Source organism: Ambystoma mexicanum, chromosome 6p (assembly GCF_040938575.1).
Source record: "Ambystoma mexicanum isolate Mex_15411 chromosome 6p, UKY_AmexF1_1, whole genome shotgun sequence".
Lineage (NCBI taxonomy): Eukaryota > Metazoa > Chordata > Amphibia > Caudata > Ambystomatidae > Ambystoma > Ambystoma mexicanum.
The window spans coordinates 1461107794-1461128117 of record NC_090935.1 but is presented as its reverse complement, the minus strand read 5'-3'; the positions used below and the strand labels follow the sequence as shown (position 1 = coordinate 1461128117).

The window sequence follows — 20324 nt, the reverse complement described above, 5'->3', positions numbered from 1 at the left end:
AGATTACTTCTGCAGGACATGTTATCTGCAACTAATTCACCACCAGACTTTCTTCTTGGTAGGCCCAGCTCCAAAAAAGCCTGGAGTTCAGAAATCGAAGGGTCTTTGTTCAGAATTAATGCACTTTTTATGGGGAACCTGACCTCAAAGGTTGTCTGTTATCTGCATCACCGTAGTTGAAATCTCTCCTCCATCTTTGTATTTATTTTTTCTTTATCGGTCATGGGTCAGTTTCGTTTCAGTGGAAATGGCCCTCTGCAGGCATGCTTTTCAAAGTACAGCTTTAGATCACCAAATGTTTTTACCTTTTTGACATTTTTTACGGTATTGTTTAACCAGTTGCATAGTAAACTACATTTAAACCTGTTTTTTGCTTCGCAATATTAACCCTGAGGTATATTCAGAATTTCACCAAATAGGCCAGATAACAGAGCACCAGTGTTCAATTATGAAAAATGAGCCTTTCCATGTCATTTTGGCTGTTGAAAATAAACGCTCTCTTCCCTCGTGTGAAAAATCATACTTCATGTGGATTCCTGAATCAGTCTCAGCAGCATCTACAATATCTTTATGCAACATATCTGTCTCTAAGAAAGTGTAGCTTTTCATATTTTATGAAAACTGCATTTTCAGCCACATGTCTATTGTCATGCATTGGGCTCAGCTTGCAATTTCATGTTTTCAGGCACATTTTCCTTCACTTGAGCGCCTGTTCAGTTTGGTAATGTTGAGAGGCCCCTTTCTGTTCACGTCCTAGGCCTTGAGTCGGGCACAAGTATTTTGGGACCGGCCTGCATTTTCTAATGGTTGGCACTAGTCCACTTCACACTTAAATACTGGCCTGTTTTTCTGACATTCAGGGACTATATTTTACCCCACAGGGGTGGTGGGGTGTTTGAATCAATGAGGGGCGCCCTTCATAAAGCTTCATGAAGGGACCCAATCATGGGTTAATTTTTAGTCTAGAGTTTTGTGTAGTGTCTGAAAGTGGTTAAACTGTGTGGTTTCATAGCTGGGGAAAAACATCAAGGGATCCTCAATATTCTTTTAACCCACAACGCCCTTCCCAACATTTTAGGACTGGTACAATTATATAAAGAAACTCAAGTCCTAGAATGTTTGGGGAAAGTGTTGGCTAGTGGGTTAAAAAAAGGAGTACCCCCTGTTTAGTTCAGTGATAAACTCACTGGGTACCGTTAAACCATCCACTCTGATACTACCATCTGAAGGTTTGGTATTGGCTTTAAAGTCATGCCAAAGTCCTACTTGTTGACAAGAGTAGCGTTTAAGGAAGGGTTGCCCAACTCTGGGTCCCGAGTGCCAGAATCCTGACTGGTTTTCAGGATATCCATCAATATTCAAGAGGAAAATATGCACATATTTAGAATCATGTAAATCGAGCTCATGAATATTAATGAGGGTTTTCCTGAAAACCCAGCATGAATCTTCCCCGCGAGGGCTGCAGTTGGACAACCCTGGTTCAAGGCAGCTCATTGCTTACTATCGTGTTCAACTTTATTTTTGACTACATGATCTTTTTAAATGGTCTTGAATGCCACTGCTGGTCTCCCCTTCAGACTTTTTAGTTGAATTAACAGATTTGTTTGGTGATCCTAAACTCCTTGTTCTCCCAGCTTTAATTTTGTAGACAACCCTTGGATAGAGGATGGCTAACAAAGGATTTCATAATTTGTAGGAGAAGAAATTAAATATCAATATGGGTTTGGAGTACTTTCCAGGTTGCCCAAAAGGTAGTGGGCCAGAAGTTGAGCATATTGCTAAGGCAGTATATTCAAAGATTGAGGCAGTGTTTTGAAACATCAGGCAGATTGGCATACAAAATGTTAAGGCCTCACCCATGCCAAAAATGAGTAGGCAGAGATCATCCATGTTTAAATCCTTGTTCTCTAATTTAATCTTATCTTTTGCAAGTCAGCAAATGCTGTTGGGATGTCGCTGTGCACCACCACTCTGTTCCCCATGATGACTCTTTGCCCCCAGCCCCTCCATGCTGTTGCTGTATGCCCCCAAACCCCCTGGTCCCCTGCAATGTCGCTGTGTGCCCCAGCCCCTCCGGTCCTTGTGTACCGTTCCTGTCTGTCTTGGCACTTGCACCGTCTGGGTGTCGCTAGACCGACTAGTGGCTAGACTTCACATTCTTGTTCATGGCCTGTGGGAGTGTAGTTTTCCCTTGTCCCCCCCTGTCATTTAGCGTTTTTGAAGCGTGCTGTGTATGAACCATGTATCACTATACATACTTTACACATCACACAATTAGAGTGCAGCTACACTCCTCGATCAATTCGGCCTAGCTGCTCACATACGAACACTATCCCATGAACACCTAATTCTAATAACACGCAGCTATATTCCATGAAAAAAACGGCCTAGCTGCACACATGCATCCCACAGGCCTAATGCACCCAGAACCCAATCTGTGTCCACCCGCCAGACTGCACACATTGAACCGATACCACCACACCTAATGTTAGGATGCAGCTACCATCGAGCAATTACATCAGCTGCACACTTAACTGGTGCACCCAAGCACCATACGACACCCTACTCTCAACTGACTTGGACTTGGTCCCGAGGGCGTTCAACCTACAAGCGCTTTGAGGTCAAACCAATGATATAGAACGCTATATAAATGCCAAATAACATAACTGTGCTGCCAATTCAAGTCGTATGCCTTTGCATACAAAAGTTCAATAAAATCAAGTGGGTTTGTATGGTGAAAGGGGAAATTCGTTTTTGCCCTGAAAAGCAAATGGCAGTGATCAAGAGCATCACCTTGAGTGATAGAATAAGCAGTCAGTGCAAAGTGCATGACGGTCATTGGTTGAGAAAATGCAGGAGTTATGAGACTACAGAAATGAAACGGTGAATTAAAATTATAATGTAGGCATTCGGCACAACTGGAGTTTAGTTCGTATGGATTACCTTTTGTAATGTTTGTGCAAATATTTCCTTAGTGATCTATTCTGTTTCCAGTGATTAACATCTGGTTGAATGATTCCCTGCATTTCATTTTGCACGTACTGAAATCTGGGACAGTGAAGGAAACGCAGCTTGATGGGAGTGTTAACCTGAGCGCTCCGAGGTTTAAGCATGGGGCATTGTGCTGTTTCCTACTGGTAATGGTTTCTTCTGCATTTTCACTTTTTTGTTATTCGTTGTGCAAGGTATTGTGCAACTTTGTAACTTCTCAGACCGGTCCCTTGGGTGGAAGTGTAATTACCTTATGTTGACCTCAGTGATCATCTCTTAGCTTACCTTGGTGTTAATGTAGAACAATATAGTGGATAGTTTTTTTTGGTCTTACCTGCAGGAGTGGTCTTCCATTCATTAGTTCTAGTCTTGATGTCAGAATTGCATGTGCAGGAGGAAATGGTTGATGGGTTATGTCATAGATTGTTTGGGCTCAACCAGTTTTGAATGTGTGCAGATGTTTTCCAAAAACAGGACACCATGTTCAGTTTTCGTAGTTTGCTCCTCCAGCTTGGTTCCCAGCAAGTTCAATTTCTGGCAATTTGAATATTCCTACAACTAGAGTTGGGGGGTGGGGTGGCGGGGGCTGAGAATTTGTGGGTGCTGACAGGGGGAATGGCTCAAAGAGCAAATGCGTAGAGCTTGCAGAACATGCCTATTGTGGTCTCAAATGTACAAGGAAGAACATACATTATCAAAGCATAGAACATTTCAACTTTTATGCTAGTCAGAAATGTTTGGCGTGCATTCAGTCCTTTAGCTGTGGTAAAGATGCAATCTCTCTCATTTAAGTTTGTGTATGAAAGTAGATCAGCTTGGGCCAAATTGGGCTCTTTCACAAACGTGCTGTGCTGGAATCACTAAACCTGGCATTTGGCTTGAGCCCCCCGCCCCCACACCTCTACCTAAATCTCATAGTGCTCTTTCAGGATGGGTTTTGTAGCTCCAGCCTAACAAGGCAAAAGTTAGATGTAACAAATTACTGGCAATAGTCAAACATAACGTGGTTTATTTTAGGCGTTTTCCTGTGGGCAATTACCACTGGTAGAATGCCATAATCTACTTCTAAGATCCTTGGTGGTGTGTGCTATGTGCAAGTGGCCAAGGCTGTGCATTGTTCTAGAAGAGGTCTTCTACGAGGTCAGATTTGGGTTCAAAACAATACACTAGCTCCTTTTGCACACATTTCAAGAAGTCTTGTTGGCTCCATGTGAATCTCATTACTCCATGTGCTTATCTTTATATAGATGTTGGGTGTCTTTAACGTAAGTTTTCAAAAGTTTGAATGTGGACCTGGAGTTGCCCCATTGCCAACAAAATAAATAAAACTGGGCTGCAATACACCGACCTATTTACAACCATTAATTTCTTTAATTGACTTTGTAGTGTCTCAAAATATTTCCAATGTTAAAGTAATGCTGCATTAGAAAAGTGATCCCTACCAGGCAAGCCTTAGTCATGATGTACTGCTGTGGTCTAGACCAGCCTGCACATTTCAAACTTGATGTCTCAACTGTTGCAAACTAAAATTGACCACTATTAGTGGCGACATTGAATTGAATGGAACTTGCAAAATGCATTCACTTACGTGGGTTTCGAGCTGCGTTAAATGTTGTACATAGACTAACCAAAATAATCTGTTTATATTGGGCACGTCTAAGGTCATCCCGCCATTTTGGGTAGGGGCGGGGGAAGTACTTGGTTCTTCTGGGCTGGAATGGAAGGTATTGAATCTGCTCTAACCTCGTTAGGTGTCAGTGGGTGCTGGTAAAAGAGGGAGGCATTACGAAATAATGCGATTACAATAATTAAGCAGGCACATGCAACGCTTTTACAGGAAGAAGCAGGGGAGTTGCTAGGGCTGGAAAAGACCCGGGGCTAAGCTGATGTCGGAACTGTTGGGACTGGGGGCTAGCTAGTCTTTTGGCTGTAGCTCCTGAGATTCTATCCGGGGCTACAACCAAAAGATCAGGGGCTGTAGCCCCTTTAGCCCCCCCTAGCAACGCCCCTGGGAAGAAGCAATAACCCATTGGGCTCAAACTGCTAGTGCCTCAGCATATTGGGAAAGAAAGCAAACCTTTGGATGAGAGTAATATCTTGACTTCGCCTCGCTCTTGTCGCACTTGTCTTGGACTGCTCCTTGTCAATCTGTAATTGGCCGCACTGGAATACAAATGGAACAGGACTGCTGCAGATTTTTGTCAAAACTATTCTTGTCCGGTTACACAAATCTGAGAGCGCAACACTTGCGCCAAATTTTGCGCGAGTTTGGGTGAATGTTTTCTAACAAAGCAATTAGTACTGTGTACATGGACTAAGTGCAAAACAGTCATTTATGCCGTCGGTAAGTATCTGCAGAGAGCCCGGCCGGTTAGGAAAGCAATAATACAAGCAATAACTACTCATATCAACAACAGTAGGGATACAGGTCACGATTCATGACCTGGTGTTCAGCCTTGTCACAATGGTGAGCAATGACATCTTGATTGTGACGAACATTTTTATATCTGTGTATAAATGCCTCCTCTTTACCGCACTTGCTACCCGTTTTTGTAGTTCTCCAGCATTGGATCTTTCATGGATTCACATGCTGTGAATATTCCCTGTCAGGCTGGGAACCTCGGTCCCTTTAACCTAGCGTCTTCCTATGGAAAACGTTGACACTTCAGTGTCCTATCAACCTTTTTGGGTGCTTTAGTCCCCACCAATAGGACGTAGGCTATAAATGGCCCCGCTCCTGCGGTTTCCTTCTGATTTCAACCGTCTCCAAACTGTTGATCACCTTGTGTTGTTTTTTGCATGCGCCTGTGCTTTGTGTATTGAGATGGCTTCTGGGGCTCCGAAGAAGTCTGCTCCATTATAGAAAAGTTGGTTTGGGGAGATTCCTCAAGATCTCTCCTGGTCCTGTGCCTTGTGGGTTGAAGGTGTTTGAGGGTGACGGGCATATGGATTGCCTCTACTGCCTTTACCCTCATCACTCGGCTGACTCTTGCGAGATCTGTAGAGTTTTCACAAAAGACTCTTAAGGACCGCAATCAGCAGTTGGTTTGGCTTAATGAAGGCCCCTCGCATGTGGGGTCATTTCGGAGCATGTCCTTGGAGCAGCCTGTGCAGTCGGCAGAACATCGCCGGGTGGCATCAGCCGAGCCTCCGGCTAAGAAACCTCGTCCTGCTCCTGTGTCGGAGGTCTGGAAGAGTGGTAGATCCTCTTTGAGTAAGCAGCTGTCGAAGGGGGCTTCTTCATCCAAGCATGGTCTGTCAGACCATTCCCGAGGGTCTGGTGGTAGGCCCGAGAAGTCGGTGTCGCAGGAGAAGGCCAAGGAGGACTCGTCATCGAAGCACTCATCTTTGCCGGACCATCACAGGTCGTCCTCTAAGCACCGGTCCAGCGCTGCCAGGGTGGCTACGGAGCTGTGTTGGATAAAGGCCCGATGCTTTTCTCATCATTGAGGATCGACAGACGGTTTACCGACGAGTGGGGCTTGGCAGTCTTCCGCTTTTGACTCTCTTCTGCCTGACATCATTCTACATCAGGACACGGCACCTTTTTCGTTGTCCTCGGAGGTGGACGACCGGGAGCCAGTGTTGGGCCTGTCGGCCTTGGGACTGCAGATTGTTGGACCGTCGGTGGCTAGTCCTGCTAGTTATTCACTGCTAAACCCGCAGTCTATGCTGTCGCTCCAGGTTCTGTCCATGCAGCAATAATAGTTTGGCCAGCTGGATGCGAGGTTGCCTCCGCTGAGTGGGGTCCTGGTGGGGTCTGTCATGGACGCTACTGGTGTTCCACTGCGTTTGTCTGCCACGGCTGGGTTGCCGGTGAGTGAAGATCATCGGTTGTAGGTCAAAGGATCGACAAAGGGTCGAGTGGTCAAAGGATCGACACCAAAGGACCGAAAACCAAAGGATTGAATTTTTTACTTTTTTTTGGGGGGGGGGGGGGTCCACCACTTTTTTCACGAAACCCCTAAAACAATATATAATTTAAAAAAAATGTGATCCTTTGGTTTTCGATCCTTTGACCATTCGAACCTTTGGATTCGATCCTTTGACCAGACACCAAGATCATCCATGTTCATTCCCTGAGGAGGGTGAACTGCTGGAATCTGAGTTGTATAGTGTGCCTCTGGACACCATGTCTACTGGGTCATCGTCGATGGGGAGGTAGAACAGCTCGAAGTCCGGTGCAGCCTTCCACGCCTGATGTTGGGGCGTTCCATGCCATGATGGCAAAGGTGTGTGGGATTTGGGTGAACACCTGAAGAACAGGAGTGTTTACTGATCACATGGGCAAGAGACAAAAAGTGATCACATGGGCAAGAGACGGAAAGCGATCACATGGGCAAGAGACGGAAAGCAGTATTCTCATGCCTATTCCGGACCACTTGTGGCAGGAGGGCCTGCGCACGATGCGGCATCCCTTTTCAGAACCGGCTGTCAAAGGGAGACTGGAGAAAAAGTTCAAGGCCCCCGACTCTACCCCGAAGTGCTTAGTGTCGCAGCCCACTCCTGAGTCTAGTGTTGGCGGCAGCCAGCCGTAAAGCCTGGAGTCGGCACAAGTGTTACTCCTCTGGACAGTGAAGCCAGGAGACGGGATGCCTTCGGGAAGAAAGTTTTGACTGTTGGGGTGACGACGGTGAAAGCGGCCAATTCCTTAGTGATCATGGCACACTATGACCGTGAGATGTGGCATCGGCTAGCACCTATTTTAGAAAATCTGCCGAGGAGCACTGCACGACTGCCATGCTTTTGGTGTTTGAAGGGGAGGAAGCTTCCAATCACTGTATTCTTGCCGTTGACCTAGCGGAGTCCGGCTTTAAGCAGATTAACAGTGGGGTAGTGCTGCATCGCCAAGCCTGGCTTAAGTGCACAGACTGTAACCCGGAGGTGCATTGTAAGGTTCTCGACATGCCCTGTGAGGGGGAGCAGGTGTTTGGCGATTAAATTGATGAGACCCTCAAAGAGATGAAGGAAGACATGGAGACTGCAAATTCATTGGGGGCTTTGCAGAGTGGGCGCTCTTTTCACTCCTTTGGATCATTCGGGGGGGCTTCGGGTAATGCCCGGTTTGTGTGTACCAGAGACCGGGCTTACGGGCGGTCAGGTTATTCCTCCCAGGGGTATCCGAGATCGGCGCAGAGGAGTCAAGACTTTCAGGCCCAGTGGAAGAGGGGTGCACAGCCCTCCACCTCTAAGGGGATACAGGCTAAACCCCAACAATGACCCCCTTCATAACAATATTCTGGGGGCAGAGTGGCGATGGATGAGTGGTGCAAGATTATGTCGGACCGTTGGGTGTTGGCTATGTTGCTGGAGTTCAAGTGTTCCCAGTTTCCATTCCTCCGGTGTATGCCTTGCAACCTCACCTTCCCATCCTACGGCAGGAGGTAGTCATGCTACAGAAAGGGGCTATAGAATTGGTTCGTGGCAGAGGGCAAGAGGTCTATTCCGTTGGGTCTCTTCACTATAAAGTAGTGGGAAAGTGGCGACCCATACTGGATCTTCCGCCATTGAACAAGACATGCAACGCCTGAAGTTCAAGATGCTCACTCTTCAGGAAGTTATCCGGTCGGTACAGCCGAACGTGTTTCTGGCATCTTGGATTTACAGGACGCATACTTCCACATTCCCATGTGTCGACGGCTCCGCAAGTTTCTGCAATTTGTTGGAGAAGATTACCAGTTTCGGGTACTCCCGTTCGGGTTAAAGTTGTCCCCAGGATGTTGACCAAATGTTTGGCGCCAGTGGCAGCGTGGTTCCGATGGGAGGATCATCACGTGTACCTGGACGACTGGCTGGTGCGAGGCTCTTCGCCTGGGGAGGAGCAGGAAAGTCTCAGTGCTACTATGCAGCTGTTGCAATGGCTAGGCTTCGCCATAAACTTCAAGAAATCCTTTCTGTTGCCGTCTAAGGACTTGGTGTTTCTGGGGGCGGAGTTTCGGACTAAACTGGGACTTGTGAAGCCCTCTAGCGAGAGGGTCATGAAGCTCCTGCAAAGGGCGGCAGAGTGGAAGATCGGCACAAGGGTGTCGGTCCGGACCTACATGTCGCTGCTGGGGGCCATGGCGTCCTGCATTCCACTGTTGCCAAACTGTCTTTTTGAGGCCGTTGCAAGAGTTCCTTGTGGATCGGTGGGCTCGGTTGCAGCTCTTGGTCAGACAAATTGGTGATCTGGTGGAAGCTCTTCGTAGGTGGGAGTGCTCGGACAATCTGGTTTGGGGCATGCTGTTGCTGGAAGCGGAGTTCCAATTTACGATTGTTGCAGATGACTCTGACCGGGTGGGGGGAGCATCTCGGTGGCTCCCAAGTGCAAGGACTGGTCTTGGGTGGAAGCTCAGCTCCACATAAATGTCCTCTAGTTGAGCGTGGTTAATTGGGCCCTCAAATCGTTTCTACTGCGCCTATGCGGTTCGGTGGTGAGGGTGTTGACGGGAAATACCACCACGATGTTTTATCTCAGGAAGCAGGGGGCACGCATTCCAGGGTGCTGTTGAAGGAAGCACAGGAACTTTGCCATTGGGCCCTGTTGCACGACATTGGCATTGTGGCTTTATCTGCCGGGAGTGTTGAATGTGCAGGCAGATGGGCTCAGCAGGGATGTAGGTCAGCTGCACAATGGCAGCTGAAGGAGCAACAGGTGTCCATGATCTTCCAGAAGTGTGAACGTCCTCCGTTGGATCTCTTTGCAACGATGGAGAACAAACAGTGCAGGACGTTCGCCAGCAGGTGGGCTCACCGGGAGTCTCTGGGTGATGCGTTCTTGTTCCTGTGGACGGGCCAGTTTGCGTATGCCTTTCCTTCGTTTCTGCTCATCCCACGGACCCTCCAGTGGATTCAGAGATGCCATGTCGTGTGATTCTGGTGTCTCCGTTCTGGGCCAGCCATGGTTCTCGGATCTCCTTCACCTGTCGGTAGCAGAGCAGATTCGGCTGGAAGCAACGCCGGACCTTCTTTCTCAGGACAACGGCGCTGTGGCACCACAATCCGGGAGCCCTCAGCCTGACTGCTTGGCTCCTGACTGAGTTTGGCCTGCTAAGGGTATCGGTGCCTGTCGCCGGATTTTCGAGGCGGCAAGAACACCGTCCACGAATGTCTCCTATGCATGTAAATGGAAAAGGTTTTGTGTATGGTGTAAGGGCCAACCGGGGGTGGACCCTTTGAACATTTCCCCAGAACAAGTTCTTCCCTACCTGTTGCAGTTGGCGGAAAAGGGACTGGCGTTATCATCCATAAAAGTCACACTTAGCAGCGATTTTCTAGATTTACTCGGAGGCGACATGCGGCCCCTCTGTTTAGTGATCGCCTAATCAAGCATTTCTTGAAGGGGTCGTTTTGTACGTTTCCTCCGGTCAAGAAGTTTGTGCCATTATGGAGCCTTAATGTGGTACTGATGAGACCACCTTTTGTACCGCTGTCGACGGCCCCTTTGCAGTTTGTCATGGAAGGTGACTTTTCTGGTGGCCATTACTTCGGCTAGGAGGATATCAGTTGCAAGCATTGGTGGTGGCTCCCCCATACTTGAGGTTCTTGAAGGACAAGGTTGTGTTGGCTACCAATCCGCACTTTATCCCTAAAGTACCAACGTTTCACAAATTCTATTGTTTTGCCCTTGTTTTTTGCTTCAGTGTCCACGCCTGCAGAACAGCTCTGCATTTGCTGGACGTAGAGGGCGTTGAAGTTTTATTTGAATCGTACTTATGATTTCTGGAAATCTAAACAGCTCTTTGTGGCTTCTGGGCCGTCCATCAAGAGACGGGTAATCTCCAAACAGGGAATCTTGTTGGGTGCCCTCTGCTAGTTCGTTCTGCCAAACTAAAGCTGGGAAGGACTCCGAAGGCACACTCTACGAGGTCTACGGCTTCGTCAGCGGCATTATGGTCAGGGATTCCACTAGTGGACATTTGCCAGGCAGCCTCCTGGGTGGTGCCGCATAACTTTACCCGGCATTACTGTCTGGGGCAGCAGCATGGTGACGTGCAGGTGGGATGGGTGGTCCTGCAACGCCTATTTCAATACGGTAAGCCCTGCAGTGTCGGGGTGATTTCATTTTTGTACTTGATCACTATATGGGTTTATTGGTCTCATGTCTGAGTTTCTGTATTGGTTTGCCTTTACACTCCGCCATGCATGATTGGTACTGCTATGTAGTCTATTCACAGCATGTGAAGCCATGAAAGATCCAATGCTGGAGAAGGGAGTAGTTTCTTACTTGTAACTCCATTTCTCCAGCGTTGGTAACTTTCATGGATTCACATGCGCCCTCCGGCCACCCCAGCAGGCACACCTGGTTTGGGTTCCTCTAGTTTGGAGGTTAAAATCTGAAGGAAAGCCGCAGGAGCGGGCTATTTATAGCCTACGTCCTATTGGTGGGGACTAATGCACCCAAAAAGGTTGTTGATGGGACACTAAAGTATCGAAGTTTTCCATATGAAAACGCTAGGTTAAAGTGACCGAGGTTCCCAGCCTGACGGGGAATATTCACACCATGTGAATCCATGAAGGATGCCAACGCTGGAGAAATGGAGTTACAGGTAAGAAACTACTCCCTTCACTCGTGTAGAAGTTTTGCTAGTGTATATAAATTGAGATGTTTTTTAACATGCAATGAATTTTAACATTAGTTTTTATGTATGCTTTTTGTATTTTTTTCATGCTTTTTAAGGGTTCGCCCGAAATCTATTCAGGCACCTGTAATTTAATAATTGTTGTTGCCTACAAGGACCGTAGTGTGATGTGATTATCTGTAAATCTGGAAAAACCTATTTCATGTACAACGTGACCTGAAACGACCACCATTTGACGTATTAGGAAGTGAGACTCTAATTTGAGTAGCTAAGCAAAATTATGTTTTAGTAGCACTTGTTACCCCTGCGTGATTGCCACTTACCTGTATGCCAGTTTTCCAATATCCTGTGAGGTTCTGATAAACTAGCTTTTAATATGAGCTTTCTTTCTTTACCCCTTTCTATCTCTCTGCTGTGGCTGACATCCAGAGCAAACATGTCATGGTGACACAAATGCATTTCAGTGTGACAACGGAAAGTGTATTTCTAGCACCTGGATTTGTGATGGGGTCAGAGACTGCGTGGACGGCTCGGATGAAGCAGACTGTGGTAGGTACACAGAATACTACAGCAAATATGTCCACTCTTGGGCTAATTTAAATGTTTTTTTTACAAATGTTCAACCAGTGTGTTTAGGCTTATGGAAATCCAATTGAATATCTTGTGATCCACCAATAACTACCATTTGTTTCTGCCCCAAAAGAAAATATATTACTGCTGTATTTAGAACTCGCTCTAGTCAGTGCAAAACAATTCCATTCTGTAAATCATCCAGGGTGTGTTTAAGAATTCACATCTGAAGTGCATGTTTTAGCTTTAAGAGCAACAATATTGATTGCGTAATGCAGGAAGTCTGCAAACCTTGTAGTGCACCTATTAGCATGGCGCAAGAAGCACAACCTGCAATACCTCTCTTCTGAAATGCAATTTTTATTTTGACTTTTTAAAAAAAATCTCATTCAAGATTACAACCTACATTGTTTCAAGGTGGAAGCAAAGTTCATAGCCTGTTCGCTGATTCCTTCTTGACGGGTAGGTAAATGTGAATAAGTGCAGCAGGGTTCTGTGGTTTGTGGTAATGGTAGAATTGATCTCCTGGGTCAAGTGCATATGCAGAAAATCTGCAATATAATCCGGATCATTTGGTCTAATGTGTGGGGCGCTGTTGCAGGAGGCAGTGGGCCTTTGAGTGTGGAGGGAGTCATTGAGAAAGGTACGATGGTGCTGATTTGGAGAGGCATTGATGAGTAATGGCCAGGGTCTTGAAGCTGATGCAGTCCTTGACTGGAAGCCTGTGGGCCTTCCTCCTAGCGGGTGTCATGTGTTCCAATTTGGGGAGGTCAAGCGTGGTACAGAGTGATTTATTTTGGATCACTTGTAGTTTTAGTTTTAGTGGTGCCCACAAAGGGGGCATTGCAGTAATCCAATTTGGTGCCAATGATGGCATGTGCAATTGCAAGATGATTGATTGGTGGAGAGGAAGGGTTTACAGGCATTGAGCTTTGTAGTGGATGCAGCAGAGGATGCCATGTCAATGTGCTGCGACATGTTGAGGGAGGAATCGAGGTAATTAATGTTTTTACTGATATGGGGATGGTGTGGCCATTAATGAGGAAGGCTTGGCAGGCTGCGTCAAGGCTGGCATGTGAAGAGTGCCTACGGTAAACTGTTTTTCTTTGGACAGGCAGAGGCTGTGGGTTGCCATCCAGGCTTGGATAGTTTTGTAGATGAGTTAAGGATGGAACGTCATAGTATCTGGGTGTCACCGCTGAAATTGGTGTAAGAAATGCCCATGGAGTCGAGGAGCTCAAGATGGGTCTAGTGTAGATGTTAGGGTGGGTGAGTTGCATGAGACTTGTGGAACTCCACAAGAGACTGGACTAGGGCGGTGATAGCATTTCTAATGTTGACGCATGAAGATGTCTGCTGGGGAAGTAGAATGCTAGCCAGTTGGAAGCTTGGGAAATTGAGGTAGTGGAAGGTTTGGTGTTTTGCCAGGTTGAAAGACCGGGAAAGGTTGAAGGGCAAGTTTGCCCGAGTGACGTAACTCGTTGATTTTATTTCAAGACTTGGAGGTGGCGACAGGCGTGTTTAAAGCTGGGAGAAAAACAAGATTAACAGCCAAGCTCTCACTCAAGAGTTTCCAACGTTTCAACAGGAAAAAGCAGTTTATATATTACAAATGAGTCACTTCGGATGACATTGTGCCCACCAAATTACAAAAACCTATCGCTATTCGTTGGCTCTTTGATAAGCTACACCTATTTCTTATAGGTTAACCTGTTATGATTGGGTGGCCCCTATCGAAGGTCCCACCCAGGAGACATTCCATTAAATGTGCTACATCACCTTTCTTAAATATCATTGGCACTAACATTATCATGCAGTGAGGCAAGGTTAAATGTTTATCAGTTGGCATGAAGTCAGGCTATCCTTGAACTGCCAGGGTATGAAGCAATATGGAGGCAGATGGGGGTAGAGGAATGTGTTGCTCTTAAATAAAACCACCCATGTTCTTGCCGCCATGCCGTCACTCGGTATAGGACTTTTGTCCTTGCAGGTCTGCCTGCTGCAGCCCGACTTGCACCAGTAAATGCGCAATGTTGCCTTGGCACATTATGAATAACTATTATGAATAATTTTACTTTGGCCAACTTTAAGATTTTACTCTGCGTTTATTTTGTATTGTAGCTGCATCTGTGCTTGTGCGTTAAACAGTCTGTCGGCTACTATATTTCACAGGCAGCTCTTTTCATCTCATGAACTTCAAACACTGTTACTGTAACTAATGTGTTTTAATGGTTGGACACTTGCTGCAGTAGACGCTGATCTTGCAAGCTGTTCCTGCATGTAAAACTCTCCTCCGGGTTCTCTCGGCCTTCCCATTTCTTTCAGGCAGGTATCATCTAGCCACGCAGATTTCTCAGAATTAACTATTTGAGGTACTTTGAGCTGTGAGGCCTAACTGACTTTCCAAAGCCTGAAAAATGGCAATTGGGGCCACATGGAGGAAAGCTAACCTTTACGTGCGCTCTGAGACTGAGGGAATTAAAGGGGCTCTGAGCCCTGCCTTTACCCCTGCCCCCCACCCCCCAGAAAGCTGAACAGGCGGTAGCCCCGTGAGGGAAAAGTCTTGAACACCAGCTCCAAGTTTGGAGCTGATCTGTCCACATGCAGCGGAGTTGGCTGTCTTGACTGCGGAGGTGGGAGAGAGAACCCCGGCCTGCAGAGGTGATTACATTAAAGGATACGCGAGGCCCGATCTGGTGTGGATCTCACATGCAGGAAGCCCACAGAGAACCTTGGCAGCTGAGCAGCCCTCCCCCGCTCTGTGGCAGCAGGTCCAGCACTAAACAGGCCACAGCAGGTGGTGCACAGGGAGGCATGGCGGAACAACCAGCCTCACTGTTCCATGCTCAGGAGAGCTGGTCACATCTTAGCTCCTGTAATAAGGCCAGAACAAGAGGTGAGATGCAGGCTTGGACCCCCGTGGTGCAGGTGCCCGGATAGTACACAGCAGAGGGGTCTTGCTGGGCAAGGGGTGCTGGACTGGGGGTGAGTCCTTCCATGTGCCCCACCTCATATTTGACCCTCATAAGAGGTCCCTGGAGCACCCACTTGGCTGATGGAGACCCGACACTAGAGAGCTGAAGTGAGGCAGTGAGGTGGGAGCCCAATACAAGGTCCAGGCAGCAATCCCACGGGGGTAGGGCAATCGCCCCATCAGATGAACACCGCAGAGGAGCACCACTGGTATGCAGCAGAGGCATGTGCCGGGAGCTGTCCAAGTTTTAAAAACCCAGCCACAGAGGAAGAGTTGGAGTAGTCCCCTGCGAACACTTGAGTGGGGTGCCCATGCAAGTATCCTGGTGAGAGCCACAGGAGGCCGACCCGAGGGTGGATGCCACTGCTCTGATGTTGCTGGACAAGCAGTAGGGGAGGGGTCGATTCCAGGGCAGTCGCAGTCTCCAGGAGTTTGGAGGAGACCAGACCAAAGGCTTAGACATCTAGAGGAAGGCAAGTGTGGCCTAATGAATCCTTGGCCTGGAGTTTGATGGCCAAAACTACCGGCTGGCGATGGAGGGCGGCATAAGTAGTGTCTGAACTCATGGGTGACTCACGGCTCTGGGCATCTGCACTGGGAGAGACGGCAGGATCAGGGGCTCAGCCCGCAGGTGCCAGAAATGGACGCAAGATGACATGGACCCGCAAATGCCAAAAGCGCAATACTCCACCAAGAGGCCCGTCTGACCCTTGACCTGGTCACATGAAGGAGGGGAGCAAGTGTACAGCCTTGTGGAGTGGTCGAAGGAGAGGTGGTTTTGAGGTGTTTTGCAAGGGGGGTGGAGGGGACTCGAGAAGACTGAGGAGTTTTGTTTGAAGTGAGTCCTGTTGACTCGAACTCTGTTGGTGATCCTGGACGGCGGTAGGGTTGGGATCTGATGCTGGGGATAAGCGGGAAGGGAGGGGGGAGGGCAATTGTGGGTTTTCAATGTTTAGGGGTTTGCGGAATAGCCCTTCATTGGGCTCAAGGTGTTCAGCGGTACAGTTCGGTCTGTATCGGTGAGGGATGGTGTCAAGGAGAGGAACGTGGTCATGACCTCCAGGGTGATTGGCTCCCTTAATGTGAGGGGCTGAATTCTCTTGCCAAGAGATCAATGACCATGCGGGAATTCCGAAGGGCGAAGCTAGATCTCCTGATGGTACATGAGGGGCAGGGAACCGCACCTGGGACAGGGATCGGGGGAGGGGTTTGTGGCCTTGGGCAAAGAGAAAAAGGGAGGGGTGGCATTTGTGCTCTCTGTTATGTTCATTAAGGGATGCATGGTGAAAGGATCAGTGTGCTCACTATGCTCCCAATGTGGGTCAAGTGGAATTTTGAGAGGGTGTGAAGAATGAACTTAAGATCTTTGGGGATGGCCAGCTAGTGCTGGGGGGATTTCAACATGGTTCTTGACCCGGTTAGAGACCACAAGAGGATGGGTGTGGGGAGGGGCGACAAGCCAGGCAAAGCAACCTCCAGAAGGCTTATTAAAATGAACCAGGAAATGGGCCTTACAGACTCCCTAGTAGAAGAGGGTTGGGGGGGAGACTGACCCTTTACCTTCTCATCGGTCCACAACTCCTTCTCTAGGATCTATTTGGTACTAGTGTATACCGAGGATGAGGGGGGCAGTCTCCTGCGTCATACTGGTCCCATGGTCCGATCACGATATGGTCAAAGTAGTTGTGGGGAATTATTTTAGTCAAAGGCCATCAGCAGGGTGGTGCTGCAATGATTTTCTGTTGAGGGATGGGGGTGGGGGGGTTGCTGTCCCAGTCGATGTTATCAGAGATCAGACTACTTTGCCTTCAATGACAATGGGGAGGTGGGGGTTCAGTCTCTATGGGTAGGCTTTAAGGCCACACTGCGGGGGGTGCTCATTGGGATCGAATCCCAGAAAAAGAACACGGGGCACAAGACCAGCTACGGGGAAGATCGGGGAATTACAGCTAGGGAGGCCGGGGGCCTGGTGGGCAACCTACCTTACACCGTGTAGTGCTGCAAAACTGCAGCTTTATAAGGCAAAGCTAAAGGCCATCTTAGTCCAGGACACGGAGAAAAAATTACTATTCCTAAAACAAATGCCCGAGCAAGGGGAAAAAGCAGGCGAGATCCTGGTTTGGAAGCTACAGGAGAAAAAAAAGGCAAGAGGGGTCATTGGAGTTCTACGAAAATCTCTATACATCTGAATTCACGGGTGATGATGGCCAGATGGCAGCTTTCCTGGATCACCTTTCTCTACCAGGGGTGCTGTTGAGTGGGGGGGATGTTTGGGGAGGGGGTGAGTCTGAACGTCTGGAGCGCCCATCTCTGAAGTGATTGTACTGACAATCAAGAGGATGAAGATGGGGACCACACTAGGGAACGAGGGATGGGTTCTCAGTCCTATTTTACTGAAGGTTCGGCTACAGCCTGGCCCCTTATCTAGCCAGTGTTCAATGAGGGGTTGACGGGAGGGGCACAATGTTGGAGGTGCAACTCACAAAGGCAGGGACCCGACGAGATGTGCCTCCTACCACCTGATTTAGTTGCTCAAAAACCCTGGCCAAAATCCTGGGCTCCTGATTGAAGGCCTGCTCCCTTCACTGGTACACGGGGATTAGGTTGGTTCGAGGGAGACCAGGCTGACAACATTCGAAAGACCATCGATCTGATGCATCCAGGGAGAGGTGAGAGGGGGAAAGGGGGGGGCATAGGGGGAGGGGGGAGGGGGAGGACGGGGGCGTGCTGTGGGGGGAGGAGTATCTAATTGCATTTCTGGTAGTTTTTAATTTGTATTACTATCGGTGATGCATTGCGACAGGCTTTAATGTGGTATTGTATTTCTAGTGATAAATGGCACTTTATCAAGTAAAACAGCACTGAGCTGTAACTATTCTAAGCAGTGATCTCAAACCTCCCCAAAATGGCTTGGTGATTCCACTTTAAGCCTTCCAATCTAGAGGACAATAGTATTTCAGTGTTTCAATTGAGTACTGTGCATCCTCCAATGTTTTGAGCTTTAACCACTTTCACCTTAATGGGCGAGTACAACATGCATTATATTCCTTTACATCTCCTCCGAGGACTTGTTGGGGATATGAACATTAACTCATTTTTCCCACGTATTTTCCTTTCCAGAACAGATTGAGCTGCTCAGAGCACATGGCTAGGCGGAGTTCAAAACCGAGCTAGGGCAGTCTGCGGTAGCGTTTCAACTGTTTGGAGACTAAGGAAGTCTCTCTGCTTGCTACTGTTACCAGGAGATGGGGAATTAACACAGTATACCAACTCCTTTTATGTGCAGTGTGTTCAAAGCTGATGAATACATATACAATATTTGCAAAGCACAAGTGGAACAAAGCATCCTGTTGCATATTGAAAACTGTACTGCAGTCTCTTTACTGTACCTATACCTGGAGGCGTTTCACCCGCTATGCTTGCCTGCAGCTTCTAAAAACAGCAGAAGTGCGCAGAGTACAAGCTGGGCAAAGTGGTCCGTTTTGGTCCAATGTAGTCTGGCGCAGATCGGCATGTCAATGGTTACTCCCCATTCTTCACTAAGCTTGCCAACGAAATCTAAAGGTAAGCCCGCAAAGAAATGTACTGCATGTTTATTTCCATGACCAGACTGACTTTGCCCTGCTTTTCATCAGTGGAAGGCAGACCTGTAATTTCAGTTTATATTGGCCAGGCCTCCCCCAAAGAGATGTCTGGCAAAGTGTTGAACAAGACCAAAATCTATAATTTTTGATTTGAGGAGAGAAGTAGGTCAGGTCTGCTTAGACACGCAACCTCAAAGCAAAACAGCCTTTTTTCATAGCTGCGGAATGCAACGGAGGAACCGGCAACAAAGGGTGAGCTATGATGCAGCAATCAGAGGGGATAACTCATTTGGAAAACCAGTTGCTTGGTTTCTGATATTGACACTCTTTGCTGGAACTTTTACTCCTGGCAAGGTGCTTCATTGCTGCAACCATCAAATGCCTCAAATGAGGCACCTACAACTGGTGGCTCCACCTGTTGCACAAGGGCAATCCCAAAGAATGTCTGACACTGAACCTGTACCCTGACCTAAAAGAGGTCTGTTGCAATAGATGCTCTGCAATCAAATCGTACGATAGATAGTAATATAAATGACACTAGCTCCAATCCAAACTCGAGCTTACGAGTCTTCGTTGCTGTAATTATTATTGAAATTATGTGGCACAATAAATGAGGATTTACAATTGCAGGGTGACCGCAAAGCCTTTAAGACTAAATATTATCTGACTTAAAAGACAGAGGCTTAACCAAAACGGAGGAGGCCGAAATTGCATCGTCCCAAGGGGCTGTTATCATGCCAGGGAGTTTGGAGGAAGAGTCTGTAGTCAAAAACGAGGATGTCAATCCTTTTCAAGATTAGGAAGAGGCACTTGGCTAAATGATATACAATGTGGGGGAGATGTCAGCCAGAGTCGTAAACCCACCTACGGATGCCCCTTGAAACGAACAGCTAAGTTCGACCATTGTTTACCTTCCAAAATCCAAGAAGTCCAAAAGATTCTGCTTAAAAAAAGGCTTCAAAAGAAGGCCAAAACTCTTTTCAGTCTCTTGTGACTCTTCTCACGCCAGCTTGAGGAGATCTCCCAAAAAAACATCCCACCATGAGATTGAAGTGGCAGGACGTCGGGTATTTGAGGTACCCCCAGAGAATGGAAACGTAAGCCTAAGACTGACACACATGTGTTAAACATGAGGTTCTTCATGATTGGAATTGATCCACCTGATTCAACAAAAAGTAGGATACATTGTTCACTGCTATTAAAACTGCTCCACGATCCATGCAAGAGTTTTAAATTCAAGTGAGTTTTTCTGGAGCCCCTGTACTAAAACGATGGCAACATTCACATTTACTGCTTCTTGCCAGAAACTGCATACTTAGTACAACAATATCAAGCTACTCTTACAAAGTAAAGCTATGTGCTGGACAGGGATGTGTATATTCCCTCTGGACCTGCTTGCTGTGAAAAATGTAAGGGTGGGCAAAAGGAGACCACCAAGCAATGCAGGAACAAAGGTGACGTGCCCGGTGTGAACCAGAACGAAAATGCATGTGGTTGGGAGTGGCTAAAGTTTCCTGCCTATGCAAGGAGAAGAAAATGAAATTGCAATGTCACCTGCTTTAACACCAGGGGCCGCTCATGAGCTAGATGGACTGATCCCTATATAACCTTCAACATGATGACGCATTTCTGTTACCGGAAACC

At 47.5% G+C, this 20324-nt stretch overlaps 1 protein-coding gene across 1 annotated transcript in view; it reads left to right on the top strand.

Annotated features, from left to right (window-relative positions):
- The window catches only part of LOC138510849 (vitellogenin receptor Yl-like), a 909900-nt gene that overhangs the window by 170101 nt on the left and 719475 nt on the right, over positions 1–20324 (top strand). Inside the window, exon 3 of the mRNA XM_069626522.1 lies at positions 11982–12101. Within this exon, the coding sequence (XP_069482623.1) occupies positions 11982–12101 (120 nt within the window). The remainder of the gene's footprint in view (positions 1–11981; positions 12102–20324) is intronic.